Source organism: Leptodactylus fuscus, chromosome 10 (genome assembly GCF_031893055.1).
Source record: "Leptodactylus fuscus isolate aLepFus1 chromosome 10, aLepFus1.hap2, whole genome shotgun sequence".
NCBI lineage: Eukaryota > Metazoa > Chordata > Amphibia > Anura > Leptodactylidae > Leptodactylus > Leptodactylus fuscus.
Window position 1 is genome coordinate 27,988,858 of NC_134274.1, and position 19,926 is coordinate 28,008,783.

At 39.4% G+C, this 19,926-nt stretch overlaps 1 protein-coding gene across 13 annotated transcripts in view; it reads left to right on the forward strand.

The window, feature by feature from the left end:
• The window catches only part of ANK3 (ankyrin 3), a 436,797-nt gene that overhangs the window by 393,190 nt on the left and 23,681 nt on the right, over positions 1–19,926 (forward strand). For 5 of the 13 annotated variants that reach the window (XM_075257454.1, XM_075257455.1, XM_075257456.1 and 2 more), the window contains 8 exons: positions 831–1,038; positions 1,689–1,785; positions 2,946–3,174; positions 3,613–3,738; positions 5,107–5,229; positions 7,735–7,761; positions 9,176–9,257; positions 12,195–18,422. In XM_075257454.1, the coding sequence (XP_075113555.1) occupies positions 831–1,038; positions 1,689–1,785; positions 2,946–3,174; positions 3,613–3,738; positions 5,107–5,229; positions 7,735–7,761; positions 9,176–9,257; positions 12,195–18,422 (7,120 nt within the window). Of the gene's footprint in view, positions 1–830; positions 1,039–1,688; positions 1,786–2,945; positions 3,175–3,612; positions 3,739–5,106; positions 5,230–7,734; positions 7,762–9,175; positions 9,258–12,194; positions 19,692–19,926 lie in introns of all 13 variants that reach the window. The other 8 variants (XM_075257462.1, XM_075257464.1, XM_075257463.1 and 5 more) reach the window with 4 other exon arrangements.

The following is a 19,926-nucleotide window of genomic DNA, read 5'->3' on the forward strand; positions in this document are numbered from 1 at the left end:
AGTTTAACATTTTTTTGTTTCCAGACATTGGAACAGATTAGGAGAGATTGTTAGGCTACAGGCACATTACCGACCATTCAACTGTGCCTAAACAGCGGTGGAAAGCCGCGACAGAACTCACTTCGGCATTTTGCCACAGGGAATAAAAGATAAAGAGGAATTTGAGGCAGATGTCCACTTCAAATTTCCCTTTAGTATGAACATACTATAATTGCTTGTAATGTTTTGTACACTACATGTTCAACTAGATGAACTAGCCTGAGTTGACATAATAATAAAAACTGGCTGCACATTTTGACTTATGGTATTACACCCATGCCGCGTAAAGGAATCCTTAATGTGATCCTTCAAATTGTTCTCCAAGTTAATATAAGATGTGTCATGGTTACATCTTGTGGTATAGGTACCATACTGTAGTCAATGTGTCAGAAGAGGTAAAAATGTTGCTGCCTTTTCTCCAGGGCATTGGTGTGTCATTTACAGCAGAGTCGGGAAGGACAATCATTCGTAAATTATAAAGTAACATAAAACAGCAGTCACTGAAGGGTTAATCATGAAGAGATTATTTTGTGCTATTCTGTAGTCCTTGTATTGTAATTTGATGTTGGAACTTGAATACAATGCAGAAAAAAAATGTTGTTTTTGCAAGTTCTGGTCGATTTGTTCTGGTTGCCCGCATATGCACCTGCTCAGCTCAGCAGCTCAATACTTTCCAAATCAATTAAGTACAGATGATATTTTAGTTAATGAAAAATGAAACAATAGCCGTTTTACTGATGATCCGCACTGTATGGTTACAATTAATTATTCAAGACATTAATGAATTACAGGCACAACCGGTACCTGATGAGCTGGTCAAAAAGGTCATTGGAAACCGAGCAACATTTAGCCCCATTGTCACAGTGGAACCCAGGAGGAGAAAATTCCACAAGCCAATAACCATGACAATCCCGGTGCCCCCGCCATCAGGTGAAGGTGTAACCAATGGATATAAAGGAGACACCACCCCAAGTCTGAGGCTGCTATGCAGTATTACAGGTAAGTACAGATGATAAAATCTCCCGTAATAAGGAACTGTGTAATATGTCTTAACAAAGAAATCTGTTTCCACCTATAGTTATCAGGTTACTCTCCTCCTCACGCTAATGTTCTGGTTTCTGTTCCTTTGGGTCCACTTGGGGACCTGAAAGACAGAAAACTCTATCCACTTAAAAAGCAGTTACATTTGAAACCCGCAGGCCCCATAGACTACACTGGAGTCCGCTGGGCTTCCGACAAAAATGGTGGAGAGAAAATTCCTCCTTGCAGGACTTTTATCTCTGCCGATTTTAAGTGAAATGTAGGACGAAGAGTCAAACGCTAGTGTGGGCCTAGCGGCAGACGGTTTATTGATATAGAGTCCATCTTGGTATTCACCTCACACACAGAGGCCAAGGAGAAGGCAGGGAGGAGGAGACTATTGATGGATTTATTGCCTCATTCTGAGCAATGGACTTATCTTGTAACACAGCACAAGAGCTCTCTCACTCACAGTGTAACAGAGTCTAGCAGATACTTTCTGGGGGTCTTTTCCCACACCCTCAGACTATTATAATATATAGATTATTCCAAATACATCTCCCATCTTGAAGTCTCAAAAAGTAACACAATTTTCATTGGTAACTACTGACATTAGTGTTTTCTTGTAGGTGGAACATCTCCAGCCCAATGGGAGGACATCACAGGAACAACACCATTAACATTTGTCAACGACTGCGTATCTTTTACAACCAATGTATCTGCAAGGTAAATGTAAAGGAAGGGATAAAAGTAGAAATGTAGATATCGTTAATAAAATTCACCAAAATTTGCCATTTCTCGGATACACATGCAATCTGGAGTCAACCACGTCCTCAATAGGGAGAGTAAACTGCTGCCGGTGGCAACTGTGCTCCTTCCTCACCCCAGAAACTGCTAAGACCCTAGTCCATGCCCTCATAATCTCCCGCTTAGATTATGTTAACATACAAAACCATCCACAACCTGGCCCCTCCATATCTCTGACCTAATCTCCCACTACCTGCCCACACATAACCTCAGATCCTCCAATGACCTCCTACTCCGCTCTGCTCTCATCCACTCCTCACACAACCGTCTCCAAGATTTCTCCCGTGCATCCCCCATAGTCTGGAACTCCTTACCAAGAAACATAAGACTGACCCCCACAATCACAGGCTTCAAGAAGGCGCTGAAGACTCACCTATTCAGGAAGGCCTACAACCTCCAATAACACTATCACCACACCGCCATCTGAACAGCCTCTCCCCTCTCCTTCTGTCTCTATCCCTCTCCCTCATAGATTGTAAGGCCCTACGGGCAGGGCCCTCTATCCTGCTGTGCCAGTCAGTCATTGTTAGTATTATATGTCTGTATACTTTGTGTACTGTATGTAAACCCTCAAATGTAAAGCACCATGGAATCAATAGTGCTATATAAATAAATTGTTAATAATAATAATAATAATAATAATACTCATGTAATGCCCTGGCATAGTAAAATACAGGACATCAATTGTCATGGAAGATTAGGGTGCCAGAAGCCTCAGACTACTTTACTCAGAAAGTGTCACCTTTTTATGTTAGTTTTTTTTTTTATTTTTCAATGCCAATATATTAAAAAAAAGTACATTTTTTAGGGCTTACTTTTCACCTTATCTACATGGATCTCTACCTCTATAGATAACACCACATAACTCCCATCTTTGGATCCACTCCCCTTCCCTGCATATTTATTGCTGCCTATGGTCATTGAACTATTGTAAAGCAGATCACTAAATGCTGTTAACAGAGCATAGAAAAAGGTCAGGCAAGATGGCCACCCCCGTAATCATGTACAGAAAATAATAATTGAAAAATACAGTCATGAAGTCATACAACAGCTAAACAACTGTGTGTCCTTTTGTGCAGGTTCTGGCTTGGCGACTGTCATCAGGTTCCAGAGACTGTTAGTTTGGCAACGCAGCTCTATAGAGAATTGATATGTGTACCATACATGGCCAAGTTTGTGGTCTTTGCCAAAATGAACGACCCTGTGGAAGCTCGACTGCGTTGTTTCTGCATGACAGATGACAAGGTGGACAAAACATTGGAACAACAGGAGAACTTTGAAGAAGTTGCTAGGAGTAAAGACATAGAAGTAAGTTTCTTAGTCCCCAGGAAAAGGCTGTCTTGATAATGATTTTAAGGGATAGATTATATACAATACATGCCAGAGTCAACTCTTCTATTGGGAGTAATATTTTGCACTACTTTCACCCTTGACTGAAAAGTATTCCTTCTATAAAGGTCATTGCAGAGGGGAGGAGTTATTTTTCCTTATGATCATTTCTCCTGCAAACTTCTGAAGCCTTTCAAATATACTATATAGGAATAGGATTATACTGAAAACTGCATGCAACGAAAATTCAACAAAAAGTGGGCACCTGCTATTCCTTCTGGGTGCCCACACAAAATAGCTGTAATTGGATATTTATATATAGTAACAAGGTTTCGACGACAACCAAGTTGTCAGGCCGCTGTCTGTTTCACTAAGTTGATCCTCAAGTTGACAGTTTTGTTTTACTCATCTGAACAGGTACTAGAAGGGAAACCCATTCATGTGGACTGCTACGGAAACCTAGCGCCCCTAACAAAAGGAGGACAGCAGCTTGTATTTAATTTCTATGCTTTCAAAGAAAATAGACTGCCATTCTCTGTGAAGGTAAAATGATAAAAGCTTTTATTTTATTATGTAGTTTCTTTATGTTTCTTCTGCAGAATTTCTTTATTATGACAAAATTGTGTGAAGTAACAAGAACCACAAATGGCCCAAGTATCAACCTCCGGCCAGTGTTTGGGTGAGCGTGTTACCTCTGCGCCCACTCTAGATATTCCACTGGACAGGCAGGTTAATCTTGACCTAGAAAATGCTTCTACTTCCTGAAAACAGACAACTAGGGGTGTCTAAAAATTTCAATACACTAACCTGTCATCTGAGGCTGTAGGAAACACTATGGCACTGACAGAATGTTATTGCTACATCTCTAACAGCTTACCTGAGGTTACTGTTATTAGTGTAAAGACTATGAATTCTATAATACAACACAGTATATGCCCTCTATATACACTGAATAAGCAGGGAGTTACTGGGAGATTTGAGCTTAGTCTCAATTTAGAATGTCACTGTTTTTTTTATCATTTGACTTTTTCAAGTTTTTCAAAGAGAAATAACATCAAAAGGAAAAACAGTAATATAGTCGAGCAAGATGAATCCATCAGCGCAGGCAAAATACTGCAATTGGTGTCTTGACAAGTCTATTCAGTGTAAACAGATGAGATATCTCTTAAGTATATCTCAAGTATCCTTGTATAACTACGAGACTTATAGGAATGTCAAAAACTACACTAATAAAACAACTAATTTTGGTGACTGATAATATAGCGAGAGCATAGCTTTATGAAAACTTGTACAATACATGAAAGTTGAATAAGGCTGAAAACTTAAAAGCTGCTGAGGCTAGATACTCACAAGGATAGACGGGGACAACCTTCAATCCCTTGGATTACTACACTCTCTACGTTGGAAGTAAGGGCCACTTCCACAATTCCCAACGAGACATCAGCGTAGTGGTAGAGGGAGAACGGACCACTGGCATACGCTCCCATTTCATAATCAATTGTACCATGTTTATCAGCTCCCTTACCATTAAAGGAGATGTTGATTTCCAACTTCTAGCTATAAAGGAGACAAGTCACTAACATGATATGTGCTGTGTGTCCTCTAACATCCAGGGATAGGTCGCATAATCGAAAGAAACACAGAGGCAGTTGAAGGGAGGGAGTTAATTTAATGGGTGAAACAACTTGTACACATCCCCACCTAGAATATTGCTACAGTTATGAGTACAGGCAGACATGTACAAATATTCGGAAAGTGTTGTATGCAAACCTAAGGTTTAATATGTACAATCCAACAAATTCAGCTATGATTTTATAATATGGAAAAATAAAGCAGATTGTATACAAGTTACTTTTTATTTAGTGCTTGTACTTGTACTCTTTGAAAACTAATTTATGAAATGCATTTTAGGTGAGAGACCCCAGTCAGGAGCCTTGTGGTCGACTGTCATTTCTGAAAGAGCCAAAGACAACAAAAGGCCTGCCACAGACCGCAGTCTGCAACCTCAACATTACTCTGCCAACCCAGAAAAAGGTAATGAGACGACATCTAGAAGCTGACTGTACTTTACGGTTTTATTCATAGCACAGATTAATATAATTCCCTGTGGGTCCATGTTAAAGAACAACTCTAAAAGGAACCCTCCAGATTTCAAAGTCAATGATGGTTCAGATCAGTCTTACATTTTCTATTTGGTGTCTTAGGCTCAGTTCACAACTGTGTTTGGGTCATTCTGGTACCCTCTCTGCATGAACAATGCGGAGAGAAAAGTGCACAGACCCCATTATAGTCTATGGGGTCCATGGGTTTCCTAAGGTAACTTCTTTTTTATGCGGACTAAATTTCCCCAAGCGGACTCCCCGAACAGAAACCCATGCGCAGATGTGAACCGGGCCTTATACATTATGTTGTTCTCTGTGTTTTAATATTATGGCACCATCTTTCCTTGATACTCTTGAGTGCCTAATACAATTCCCCACATGAATCTTTGCTTCTTATGTCTATGCCCGTCATGGTGAACATATGGCACTGGTGCCATAGGTCGCACTCAGAGCCCTCTCTGTGGGCACTCATCTGTGAAACAGATTGTATTGTGTGGAGCCCCTGTGGAGCAAATTGTACTCTCGGGTACATGTCTACATGTCGGGTTTTGCTGTCCGCTTGAAAAGTCGGACATCTTTGGGAACGGACAGTTAAGGACAGACACGGACTGTAAAAGAACGCACCTGATGTCCATTTAAATCAATGCAAAATGTCACGGACACAGCTAGTGTCTGCTGCTAATATCCGCACAAGATTTTGAACGGACATTAGCAGCGGACACTAGCTGTCGGACACCAACGGTAGTGTGAACGCTCTCTAAGAAAACACTGACTTCAAGTCAATTCTAAAAGATAAAGTAACCATTAACATGTTCTATTTAATAATTGATCTTGACTAGAATAATGAAAAAATATATAGTGGATTTTGCCATGACCGGACAGGTGTCTGTCTACATTTATATTAGTATACACAATTTGCAGGGTCCCAGCATTGGACCTTCCAAAATCCAAGTGTGGAATAGCCACTGCAAATTATATGGATTACAATGTCTACATGACTTGCTTTAAGTTTCACACACTTTTGTTATTAGATGGAGGAGATAAGCTATAGACAATACTTGTTTTTGATGGTACAATTTTTGTGATTACTTCTTTCTTTCCCATCAATAAAAATGTGCAGTCTTATCTGAGAGGTCATTTAGTGTGCAATATATTCGTGAACATAGTTGTGAAGATCACTTCAGTGAATTGCAGTACAATGTTAGAGAGGAAAGAGCACTGAATGCTAACAATGCCTTCGTAGATGCTTGCAGCCTTAAAACAAGAAACTTAAAGGGATCCAGACAGAAAAAGCTGTCAATGATTTTGTGGGGAGTAATCCTGACCCTTAGGCATTCTCTAAGATTCCTGGAACAGTTTTAAGAGGTTATGTGGGGAAATAAAAACTTCTTAGTACATTCCTTGTAATGGATATTAATCTATACTCTCTGTCATCCCATTCTTAGGATTGCAGAGCACAGCAGGAGGCCAAGTGTATTGTTCCTCTACCTCCCCTGCCTCTGACACTCCAACTCTGTGTGACATGACTGACTGACTCGGCTCTACTCCTGCAGGGTGTCAGAATGTCAGCAGAAAAGGTAGAGGAATGAGACTTCTGGCACTCCGCTGTGCTCTGCAAAACTAAGAACGGCTGCGATAGGAGACCGGCATATAGGTTTATAAAGTAAAGGGGGTTTTTTGGCAGCATTTCTGCAATGTGTGGCCTGAAACAGCGATTTTCATCAAAATATCTAATAATGTTATATCCACAAGCTAGGCATATCCAAATTATTTGTATGATATGACTACCAATAAATGATAAGCTTATTAATAAGTTAAATGGTCAGAATTATTGGGATGTCTGGTCAAATATTAATAACTCCTCTAATCGCATAATCACGGTACAATTTTAAGAGAACCTGTCATTAGGTTTTGGGCCATTAAACCACTAGCGTGTCCTTATGAGTCCACTGGTCTTCAGTGGCTCCAGGCAGAGGACAATACATGTCACTGCTCATACTGGGACAACCAGGACTAAACACTAAGCCCCAGCTCCATAAGGACAAGTTGGTGATCCAGTGACCCCAAACCTACAGACAGGTCCCCTGTAATGTTTATATCTGAGCAGCAGTAACTCACACTCCCTACCTGTACGCTGTCACACTGGCTGGGTGTCCTCACATCCTGCGATAAATCTCTGTCATTCCCACTGTGCTGTCATAACTGTAACCTCTGTGTTAGAGTGGATTGCTTAGTTCACGGTGTGAGTTTGTATTCTTCAGATAACCTGTATGTTTCTTTACCTTTAATTTACTTGTCTACTTATCTTTTATGTCAGTGTTTTGCTGTTTTTGTGCTTGCGCTGCTGCTTTCCTATCCCTTATCACATCCTAATATTCTTTTCCCTGCTGCCCACTATAATTTACCTTATCTCTGCAATGCATCTTGGACCCAAAAGGAAACAGAGTCAGACCAAGATGATGAGGTAATACAACTCATGCACCTTTATCAAGAATAATCATCTGTAGTTAAGGTTCCCACATCCCAAATCAATCTAGATCACACGTAGGCCATATTAATAGGCAAATGTGCATAGACAGCGTAATAAATAGCACCGGTTTTATATACGTCTAATTTCCCATAGCTGATGCCTCACACAGGGAGAAAATCCATAAATGTGCATGCAGACCTTATAGATCTACTTTCATAAATGAACTTAAAGGGATCCAGCGATTCTTAAAATAACAAATTCTATAATGTCCCTTTGGCCAGTGGAGAGTCTTTATATGGGTACTTGGTCTTCCTTTACTTTCCACAATTACATCAGCCAATCAGGGCCTGAGAGCTGATGCTCCATTTGAACCCAGTACATCTGATTGGCTGACACACTTCCGTGCGGGCAAAAGGTCAGGAACTCGAGTACTCAGTTGTAGGAAGTTTTCGGGCAAAGAAACACATCAATTTATAATGCCAGCATGCAAAGTCACTCTCTGGTAGAAACCAATGTAAACCTTGCATGAGCTTCACAATTTTGCTTCATTGGAAAAAAAAAACAACAAACATGGGTCTGGGTTCTGTATGGAAGAAATAAGCCAGCCATATACTTACTGACAACTATGTCCTGCTGCAGCTAGTATGAAAGGATAGGAATATTCGGGAGACCTCAATACACACTAGATTTTGCATGGATTCCACTATAATTCTATAGAATTTGTCACCATTTCTGTAATGTGTGTGGGCAGTTTTAGCCCTTATAATTTCACTGCACCTCTATATTTAGCTTGTTCTCCCTTACGCTCCTCTTTATTAACGCTATCAACTTAAACTTTTCAGATTTTTTTGTTACTAATTCAAATGTTTGAGATTTTATATGACATTTTCAAAACTTCCTAAATCGTCCGTTTTACCTAAAAAGCTTGCAAAAATTCAGTCAGGTCATACAGTGAAAGATATAAAAGTGATAGAAAACTAAAACAACAGATGTGGATATTAATACACATCGTAGTCGAGGCCAATGTAGCGACATAATCCTACTCACCACTGAATACTTTGTGTATTGTTATATGCTATGTTACGCTGTTTATTGTTCGTTTGATTAACAATGTTCCAATAAGAATATAGCTACATGTACAAAATACACTTCCGTGTGTACAATTTACTTTTTTTTTTTTATTTGTAGAATTTTAATATAAAGCTTATTTTTGTCTTTAACGTCATGGAGTAGTGTGGTAGAAAACTTGAAGCTCGTATTATGTTGTGGTGTCTAAATGTGATTTAAGCATTTGGTTATTTTCCTATTTTTTCATGTATCAATTGCTAGATGTCTGTGAATATTGCTGGAAGTTACCGCACTGCAGAAAAGGAATTATTGTATTTTTTTGTTTGCTTGTTTCTCACAGATGGAGAAGGTGGATCGCCGTCAGAACTTTGTGTCTTTAGCCTTGCGTAAGAGATACAGCTATCTGACTGAACCTGGAATGAGTGAGTTTATTAACAACCTAACAATACTAATTGCTTTAAAAGAAGAGTCTTCTGTCCTGACCTCTGAACTCTTATTCCTGTGTATCCTACAGCTGGGATATGGTTACAAGTGCAGTACCTTATGCATGTTGGAAATAGCAGCCCAAGTGTGGAGGTTTTAGTGTATGCCTCAGTTTTGACAATTCTCATTTCTGACATGCTCTGAAGCCAGTGTCTTGTAAGCAAATTAAATTCACATCATAGTAGAGATACATGACAACTAGTCATGTGACATAAGATGGCAATTTCATGTTGCTATATCACAACTAAGAAGAGTGAATTTTGTTGTATTACAACCTGCAAGTTACTGTAATGTGACAGTCTGCTGGATTCTGCGGTGGTCACATTCACGAACAATAGTTATGGTTTTAGCAGCATAATATTGCAATGTTGTAGCACAAGCCTTAACGGCTGCTAACTATAGTGACCGATCTTTTGAGCTTTAGATTTTAACAGCGCACAAATATACAGTGGTTCTGTCTGGTCAATAGCACTGAAGCCAAAATCCAGGAGACTAGAGTACTTACTGCTATGTGCCTTAGCATATCACAGCTGATCACCCAGACAGGGAGATACCCAGTGACCAGGCTAAGATGCTGACAGAGGACGTCTCCGCTCTCCTGACATGACCACTTTAATAAATTCTAGATCTAGAGCATTTTTCTTACAATTCTATCTTGTTCCTTTGTTATTCCAACAATTCACAATCAGGTGTTATCTGTTGGGGATTTGTCCAGCAACACTATACGGCTTTAGATCAAATTTTTTTGCATCTGTTCAATGGAAGAAAAAAATATGCGAAAAATGGAAGCAAGCAAATGGCTAGCCACTTGCTTAGAGATCAATGTTAATAGAAAAACATATCAGTTTCGGTCCATATTTTTGCACGGACATACAAATGTAGTACACCGTACTTTTGCGTCCGTGCTAAGGAGGAAAAAAAAGACAGAAACAGATCAGTTTTTTTTATGTTTCCCTTTGCATATGTTAAATGGATGGCTAAATGGATGTACAAAACATGATCTGATTAGAGCCTCACATTGACCAATCCGTGACAGTCAGTCTATATAGACATCCATTTGACAAAAGGTATATTAGCACTCAGTTGTCCCATACACTTTTAGAAGGAATAACATAGGAACAGCATAATTCTGAATAAACATGGTTTATATTAGTATAACAAATCTATCAGGAAAGTTGACAAGTCCTCTTTAAACAGAGGACCTTCCATCACTCCTTTGCATCTTTCAATAGGCCTTCCACTGATTCTGACACAGTCTGAATTTGTTCTGCAGCCATCCACATTCCCAAGCAACCATTCCTATTAGTTTCAGCACAATGAGGCTCTCTACTGTCACGTGGGTGGTCCCTGTCTGTCTGCTCCAACCAAGGTCCACCCACCTGACAGGAGAGAGTATGACTGTTCTCAGACTAACAAAAGTTATTACTTGGTAATGGTGGGGCTAGAGAAAAAAAATTCCATTGTGGTGGATTCAGTCAAGCAGCATTCATTGAGGGATTCAGTTAGTTGGAGTTGGTAGGGGTGGTGAAAGTTCCTTTTTAAGGGCCACAAACATCATTTATCCCCTATATAAAGGTTTGCGTCTCACGGGTGTCTCACTGTTGGGTCTCTCATAGATCAGAGGTATGGAGGCCCCAGAGTCCCCTGTGTGAGGCCACCATGAGCACCTGTAAATAAGGAATAAGTTCTTAGCTGGGAAACCCATTTGTTGAAATTTGCTCCACATTTGGAAATGTGAAAAAGGGCAACATTTTGTGATCAAGAAGAACTCTTCTTTTTAAAAAATAAAAATGTGAATGTATATATTGAGCTGTGATTTTCCAATTCCAGCCTATTTACAGTAAAACCCAATTTTATATATTTGTTAGATTCTAATATTTTGGTAAAAAAGTAATCTAATCTAATCTGAAGCTATACCATAGCTGGATATGAAAGGCTGGCACTGGAAACAATTAGTCCAAAAATACTTAAAAATAATGTCATAATCCATTGCTTGTTTCGACATAACATTTCATGCACGCTTAAGTTCAGAAACCATTCTTTAGCTCCCCCTGCCTGACCATGTTCTCAGACATCACGTTCACCCATCATCCCAATCCAATGGTTTTTACTTCATTTCATTTCATGTTTTTTTTTGTTTTGTTTTATTGAAAGAAAAAGACAAAACCAACAGCATGAAAAAAAAATGCAAAGAAAATACAAAAATCGACAATATTTTGAGACAACCTGATCTTATTGGCTTTGTGATTGTGCAGCTTCTATCTAAATTCTGCATGGAAAAAAAATATCTCCGAATGTATCAAAAGTTCCTCCACATTTTGCACCGTACTTGCCTGTCACATATATTTCGATTTGGAGTCTGCATGAAGGGTTCTGCCTAAATATAATATTAATTATTGTTAACAATTTATATTGTTTTCAATTGACAGTAATGAGTGCATCATGATACAACCAGAGAGCGCGCAAAAGACAATACTAATTCTGAACACTAACCCTACACAACTATACTGTATTCCACAGGACAAAACTAGCACATCAGAAAGTCAATAGGAAGTTTGAGCAGCAATCTGTGTTTTGTAGACCTATTTTTACATGTGCTGTCTTTTCTGTCCCTTTGTAGTTTTTCGTTCTTGTGTTTGTCCTTCGCTTTATGTTGCCTATAGTGTCGGCTCATTTTATGTCCACAAATTATTATATTTTTTTTTCAATTTTCTTCCATACATTAAAACCATAACCATCATCCTGACTCATAAAAACAGTTGTACTTGCTTTTGAAATAATATAATCGTTACTGACCAATTTTTTTTCTCTGGTCTCTCTGTTTTTTCAATCATTTTTTGTTAATTTTGCATTTAATTTTAATTTATTCATAAAAGAACCCATTGATCGGAATGCAGGAGCACCGAGAACTATACCTGCTACTTATTCATACAAGCCAGGCTTTCCAACAAGACCATATCAGTCATGGACAACTGCTCCAATCACAGTGCCTGGGCAGACCAAATCAGGCTTTACCTCTCTGTCAAGCTCTTCTTCTAATACTCCATCAGCATCCCCATTAAAATCAATTTGGTCTGTCTCCTCTGCCTCGCCAATAAAATCTACGTTAGGAGCTTCCACTACATCTTCTGTTAAATCTGTTAGCGATGTAGCATCTCCAATAAGATCATTTCGGACAATTGCTTCACCAATAAAAACTGTTGTCACACAGCCTCCATATACAATCCAAGGCTCCACTGGTTCTCCAATAAGAGCCTCTACAATTGCAGAAGCACCAGCTTTTAAGGGATTGTCCTCCTCCTCCGTTTTTACCTCCAGAACATCTCCAGTGACTACTGCTGGCTCTCTTTTAGAAAGATCATCCATTACAATGACACCTCCAGCATCTCCTAAATCAAACATTAACATGTACTCTTCAAGCCTCCCTTTTAAATCAATCATTACTTCTGCAGGGTCACTTTCATCTTCACCCCTAAAATCTGTGGTTTCTTCCACTGTCTCTACTCCTTCTAAAGTGAACATTGCACCCTCTCTCTCTTCCCCTTTAAAGATTGGGAATGGGCCAAGTGAAATTGGATTAATGAATGGGTCTGCATCACCATTAAAGTATCCACTCTGTTCCAATTATATCAATGGCTCTGCAGTCAATCTGCAAGACAAGATTTCAGCAGTTACAAAATCTGCGACTGCTTCACTTAATACGGCCATTGATACCGCTGAAAAAAGTTACTCCATTCCTACAACAAACCAAATGTCATACTCGCCAATCAAGTCTTTCGCATCTACAGCATCTGCTTTTCAGACAATACGAGCTCCCCCTGCTGGTGCAGTCTACACAAACTTTAGGTCTTCATTGTCCTCTACTACCTCATCTGTTACATCTTCAACGTTAACTGTACCGGTGTATTCCGTGGTGAATGTGCTGTCGGAACCAACCTTAAAGAAACTGACAGAGTCTGCATCTCTGACCAAGTCTGCAGCTGCCCTGTTATCAACATCAAAAAACACATCCACAGAAGCTAACCAGTTCAGTCGAATTTCCTCACCACTTAAGACATCCTTATTTCTTTCCCCTGCTGCCCTCAAGTTATCTACAACCTCTTCATTATCTTCAAGTCAGGAGATTCTGAAAGATGTTGCAGATATGAAAGAAGACTTAATAAGAATGACCGCCATTTTACAAACTGATACAACCGAAGAAAAACCATTCCATCCTGAGTTAGCTAAGGAGGTCAGGATTGAAGATGAGGAGCCATTTAAAATAGTAGAGAAAGTAAAAGAGGACTTGGTAAAAGTCAGTGAAATTTTAAAAAAAGATGTCTTCTTAGAAAAGTTGACATCTTCATGTGAACAGGGGCAGTCACCAGAAGAAGACTGGGTAGAATTTAGTAGGGAGGAACTTGAAGAAGCTAGAGAAAGTGCTAGCGTAAACCTACCATTATACACACCAGAAAAAGTAGATTTGAAATCTAGAACTTTGTCCGAAAAAGACTATAATTTAACAAAAGTAATCGATTACTTGACAAATGATATTGGTGGGAACACTTTTTCAACTCTTAAATACAAATATGATGATGGGAAAAAAGAAGGAGAAGAGAAACAAAAGAGAGTTCTGAAACCAGGTATAGCTCTGCAGGACCATAAACTTAAAATGCCACCATCATCGATGAGATCGTCGGCATCAGAAAAAGAGTTGTGCAAAATTGCAGATTCTGTATTTGGAACAGATATGATTTTAGAGTCTCCAGATGATTTCTCACAACATGAGCAGGATAAGAGTCCATTATCCGATAGTGGATTTGAAACGAGAAGTGAAAAAACCCCATCAGCTCCACAGAGTGCAGAGAGCACTGGTCCTAAACCACTTTTTCATGATGTACCTATTCCACCTGTTATTACAGAAACAAGAACAGAAGTTGTACATGTTATAAGGAGCTATGAGCCATCAACTGGGGAGGTTGGAGAAACTGACAAACTAGAACCACCACAGTTAAAACCAGATAAAACATTTATGGAACTAGAACAAAGTCAACCTGGACCTTTAAAAGTCAAAAATAAGGCATTTCAGCTAAAAACGGGGATTGATGAAGATGACCATGCAGGGGTTTTGGGAAAGGGTGTAAGAGTAAAGGAAGAAACTCATATAACAACTACTACAAGAATGGTGTATCATCCTCAATCTGCTGAAAAGTCGGAAAGAATTGAGGAAACCATGTCTGTTCATGACATAATGAAAGCTTTCCAGTCAGGTCGCGATCCATCTAAAGAGCTGGCAGGCCTCTTTGAACATAAAACTTCAGTAGCTTCAGATGTTCAGAAGTGCGCTGATACCTCACAACAACATGCTGAAAGGGACATCAAAATGAAACCAAAACTGGAGCGCATAATTGAGGTCCATATTGAAAAAGGTAACCAAGCTGAACCTACAGAAGTCATTATTAGAGAAACCAAAAAACACCCAGAGAAGGAAGTGTATGTTTATCAAAGGGACTTAAGTCAGGGAGATTATAACATCAAAGATATGGTAACAGAAAGAAATAAATTGTTTCCATGTACAGATGAACAAGGACAGGGAGAAGAAGAGGAGTTGACTGCAGAGGAGTCTTTACCATCTTATTTGGAGTCATCAAGAGTAAACACCCCGGTTTCCCAGGAAGAAGATAGCCGTCCAAGTTCAGCCCAACTTATATCAGATGACTCGTACAAAACACTCAAGTTACTAAGTCAACATTCAGTAGAATATCATGATGATGAGTTATCAGAGCTAAGAGGGGAGTCGTACCGATTTGCAGAGAAAATGCTCCTATCTGAAAAACTAGATGATGCGCAAGAGTCTCTGACGGACCATGCTGTACTTGTTGGATCTGATTTTCACCTACCTGAAAAACAATGCAGAGACAAAATAATCACCCCTAAAAAGGAAATTCTTTCCAAAATATATAAGGATGTAGCCGAAAATGGCTTAGGTAAAATGTGCAGTGATGACTCTCTTGATAAAGTGACAGTGTTGCATTATGCTGGAGATCCAAAAAGCCCAAAACATGCTATGTGGATGCGATTTACAGAGGATAGGCTAGACAGAGGTAGAGAAAAGTTACTGTATGAAGATAGGGTGGACAGGACTGTTAAAGAGGCAGAAGAAAAACTCACTGAAGTGTCACAGTTTTTTCGGGACAAAACTGAAAAGCTAAATGATGAGTTACAGTCACCAGAGAAGAAGCCACACAAAAAAAATGGTAAAGATTATAACACAGGCCATCATTCTACTAACAGTAGTCCAGAAAAACAAAAGGTTACAGATTTTAGGACTTCCAGCGAAGACTGGACTAAAATGCCCCAATTTTTGCATGATGGAAAGGGTACCACCTTAGTTGATGATCGAAAAGCAACAAGTTTGCCTTGTAGTCCTGAGAAAAGGATGTTTGACCACAAGGCAGACAATCCACAATCAGGTTCACAATCTGGCTTTCAACTAAAACAATCAAAACTCAACTCTATTAAATTAAAATTTGAGCAAAGTATAAATCTCAAAAATAAGGACAACAATCAGGAAGAAAAAAAACATGAGGCGCCATCAAAAATTCCCGTTAAGAAAACACAGGACAGTCGGCTTCCATTTTTCCAGTTTCACGCTAAGGATAAACCACAAAAAACCATTGAGGAAATGAACGGAGAGCTCCCATTGCTGAAGGAGTCAATTACAGAAGCCATCAATGAGGAATGCTTAAAATTCAAAGAGATGATAAAAAATAGTGGTGGATTTTTAGATCACAAAGCTGATAAATTCATTGGAGGACTAATGGATCAGTTTCCACAGCAGTCAGTGACCTCAGTGTCTGGCACAAAAGACTCTCCTGAAAAGAAAACGTATAGAACATGGGAGACCTCTGGTGCTGCAACCCAAAAGACACAGAAGGAAAAACTGACCCATGTGTTTGTCCAGGATAAAGAAACTAATGGATCAAACTGTGAAACTGATAAAGACAAAATGTTGCCCAAAAATGGATCTTGTACAACGGATACAAAAGAGAGTATTAAATCTCCTTCAAAAAAACTTTTGTACACAGAACTTGCTCGAAAGGATGTAGGATATATCAGTGATGAAAAGAATGAGAACAAGAAGGAAGGGACAAATGTATCACATATCCCTGTGAGAGTCTCAGAAGAGAAGAGAGTATTGCATAGTGTAGACAGCCATAATAGCCAGTCAAAACTTGAGAAGGATTTTAATAGAACATCTTCATTACCTATAAACAAGCAGATAAAGCCTGATATACTACATTCCACGCTTGTAGCAGATGAAAGCAATAGGCGTGCAGATAAAGTCCAAGATTACCTGGGGTTATCTCCTTCTACTGAAGAAAATGAGATATCCCCTGTTAAGTCCCCAGATTCTTTAGAGATTAGTCCTGTCAAGGAACGCTTAGCCAATATTCATGAGTCTATGGTAGAAAACAAAAAATCAGTAGGAAATACTGAAGTGTTAAAGGAGATAAAAACATTACCTGTTTATGTTAGTATTGTACAGGTAGGAAAACAATATGAGAAAGAAGTACAAGGAGGCATTAAAAAAGTAGTTAGCCAGGAGAGTAAGACAGTCCAAGAAACAAGAGGCACCCTATTTAATGTTAAACCACAGAAACAACCCCCATCTCCTCAGGGCAGCCCCGAGGATGATACCCTAGAACAAGTGTCATTTATAGACAGCTCAGGGAAAAGTCCTTTAACTCCAGAAACACCTAGTTCAGAGGAAGTCAGCTATGAATTTAATTCTAAAACACCTGACTCTCTAATGCCGTATATACCAGGAAAGCCAAGCCCTATACCAGAAGTTTCAGAAGAGTCAGAGGAGGAAGAATTAGTCAAACTTCCATCTATTAAACAGAACATTCCAGATTCTAGTAATTCCGATATAGCCAAACCAGTTACTATTAGCAAAGACTCAAACAAAAGATCAAAAGACAATCGCGTGGCATATATTGAGTTTCCACCGCCACCACCTCTAGATTCTGAGCACAGTGACTCTAGTAGAAAAAATATGGAGAATTCAACAGACAGTGAAATGGAACTAACTGAAGTTAACTTGCAAGATGACCATGATAAGTTGCTTTCAGCTGAGCCGGTCATACGAGTACAACCACCATCTCCAGTTCCCCCTGAATTAGATATCAGTGATTCAAGTGATGATGAATCGGTTCTCCAGCCGGTTGCTGTTAAAAAATATACTTTCAAAATTAAAGATGAAGAGATAAAAGAATGTTCAAAAATAAATTCTTCTGTGAAGTCTTGTACTTCCAAACAAACTCAAGAGTCAGATTTGGGCTTAAGCTCACCTAATGACCTTGAACAAAACGGTAATAATGACCAATCTGTCACAGAGTGCTCCATAGCAACCACTGCAGAATTCTCACACGATACTGATGCAACAGAGATTGACTCTCTAGATGGCTATGACTTGCAAGACGAAGATGATGGTTTGACAGAAAGTGATGCTAAACATGGACCAAGTCAAGATATGGAAGTAAAAAAGGAACCATGGACAAAAGAAGGAGTCCTCAAACACAGTGACCGTAGTTTTAGTCAAAGTAAACTTGAAGTTATTGAAGAAGAGGAGAAAGTAGTAATTGAGGAGTATAAGCCATGCAGAAAAATATCTGATGGCGAAAAGAAAACGGACTCTGGAGACAAGAAGCAAGGATCCCAATTTTTTACTTTGGAAGGAAGGCATCCCGACAGACAAGTATTTCCAGACACATACTTTAGTTATAAAGTGGATGAAGAGTTTGCAACCCCTTTTAAAACTGTAGCTACAAAAAGTCTTGACTTTGATCCATGGTCCAGTAAAGCAGGAGATGATGATGTGTTTGAAACCAAATCCAAAGATGAGGAACCAAAGCCTTTTAGTTTGGCTGTAGAAGATCGCTCTCAAGCAACTACACCTGATACAACTCCTGCCAGAACGCCCACAGATGAAAGTACTCCAACTAGTGAGCCCAACCCCTTCCCATTTCATGAAGGGAAGATGTTTGAGATGACTCGCAGTGGTGCTATTGACATGAGCAAGAGGGATTTTGTTGAAGAAAGACTTCAATTTTTTCAGATTGGTGAGCATAATTCTGAAGGGAAGTCAGGGGACAAGGGGGAAGGGGACAAAATTACCACCATCACACTTCCACAGTCAGGGGACATCTTGATAGATCCCATCCTAGAAAAACAAGTAGAGACATCTACAGTTGAACATGCTGCCATCATCCAGGGAAGTGGAGATTGTCTTGATGGAACAAATGGTAATAATTCACTGGACAAACCAGCTACTCCTACCAACTGTAAAGTTGATCCTAAATTGCGTACACCTATAAAGATGGGCATATCTGCCTCAACAATGAACACGAAGAAAGATGGCACTGGAGAAGTGGCAGATAAAATAGAGGCTGTGCCAGATTCCCAGAATTTAGGTAATGAGAGCAAGGCTGTTTTCACAAACATAACAACCAGTGAGACAATTATTAGACACATAGAAATACACGATTTTCAGGCAGAAAATTATAACAACAACAACAACTTGGATTCGTTATCTTTAAATGTAAATAATAACACAATTAATTTGGTACTTAACGAAGATTGTGAATCCAAGTGTGTGAAAAACCTTTCTAAGGCAAAATTAAATGTAGATAACTTAGGGACATCCAATAAAAACACCGACAGGGACAAGAGGAAACCCCAAAGAAATGAGCAGAAGTTGGCAGATCCACCAGGGAACAGGCCAAGGTCTAAGCTACCAGTCAAAGCCATATCAGTAAAGCCAGTTAATGACAAAATAAGCAATACAAGCACACCAGTTGTTAGAAGAAGCGTACCTAGTAAGGTTGAAAAAGAAAAAAGACAGGGATATGTCTCAAATGCAGAGATAAAATCTAAAATCCCAGTTAAAAATGTCAATAGAGTGAACCCACCAGTACAAAGAAAAGTGGCCCCGAAAATCCGACAGGCGCAGATAGAGAAGGAGGCAAGTAAACCAACTCCTTCAAAATTACCAGTAAAGGTAAGATCTATGCCCACTGCCACCTCAGCAGCCAAAGTAAAGAAGCATGAGTACAGTGAGGTTTGTAAACATTCTATTGAATATTTTAAGGGAATTAGTGGTGAGACATTAAAGCTTGTGGATCGCCTTTCTGATGAAGAAAAAAAGATGCAGCCAGACATCTCTGATGATGAAGAAAGCACATCGCGAAATACATCACTATCTGAAGCCACTCAAGTGTCCCAGCCTTCGGTAACATCGAGGTCTGCTAAAGACATGAAAGCAGACGCAACATCTTTAAAATCAAAGATTGAAAAGGCCGACAGTGAGAGAAGGAGCAGTAGAAGGACTGGTGAGAATAAAGGCAGTCAGGTTTCTGGAGCTGTAATAGCTCACATCGTGGAAATCCAGCCTAGTTTGTAAACCTCTCGACTTGTTGACCTTAGTGCATGACCTGTCGTGATTGCTTGTGGAGTGACCTATGTTAGTTTCCATTCTTTCATTGTCATCTGTGTCTGTGTCTTACACTACTCGTTCTTTATTTCTTTCAAAGATACACATCAGTTAGTTAGAAAAGCATGCCAGCA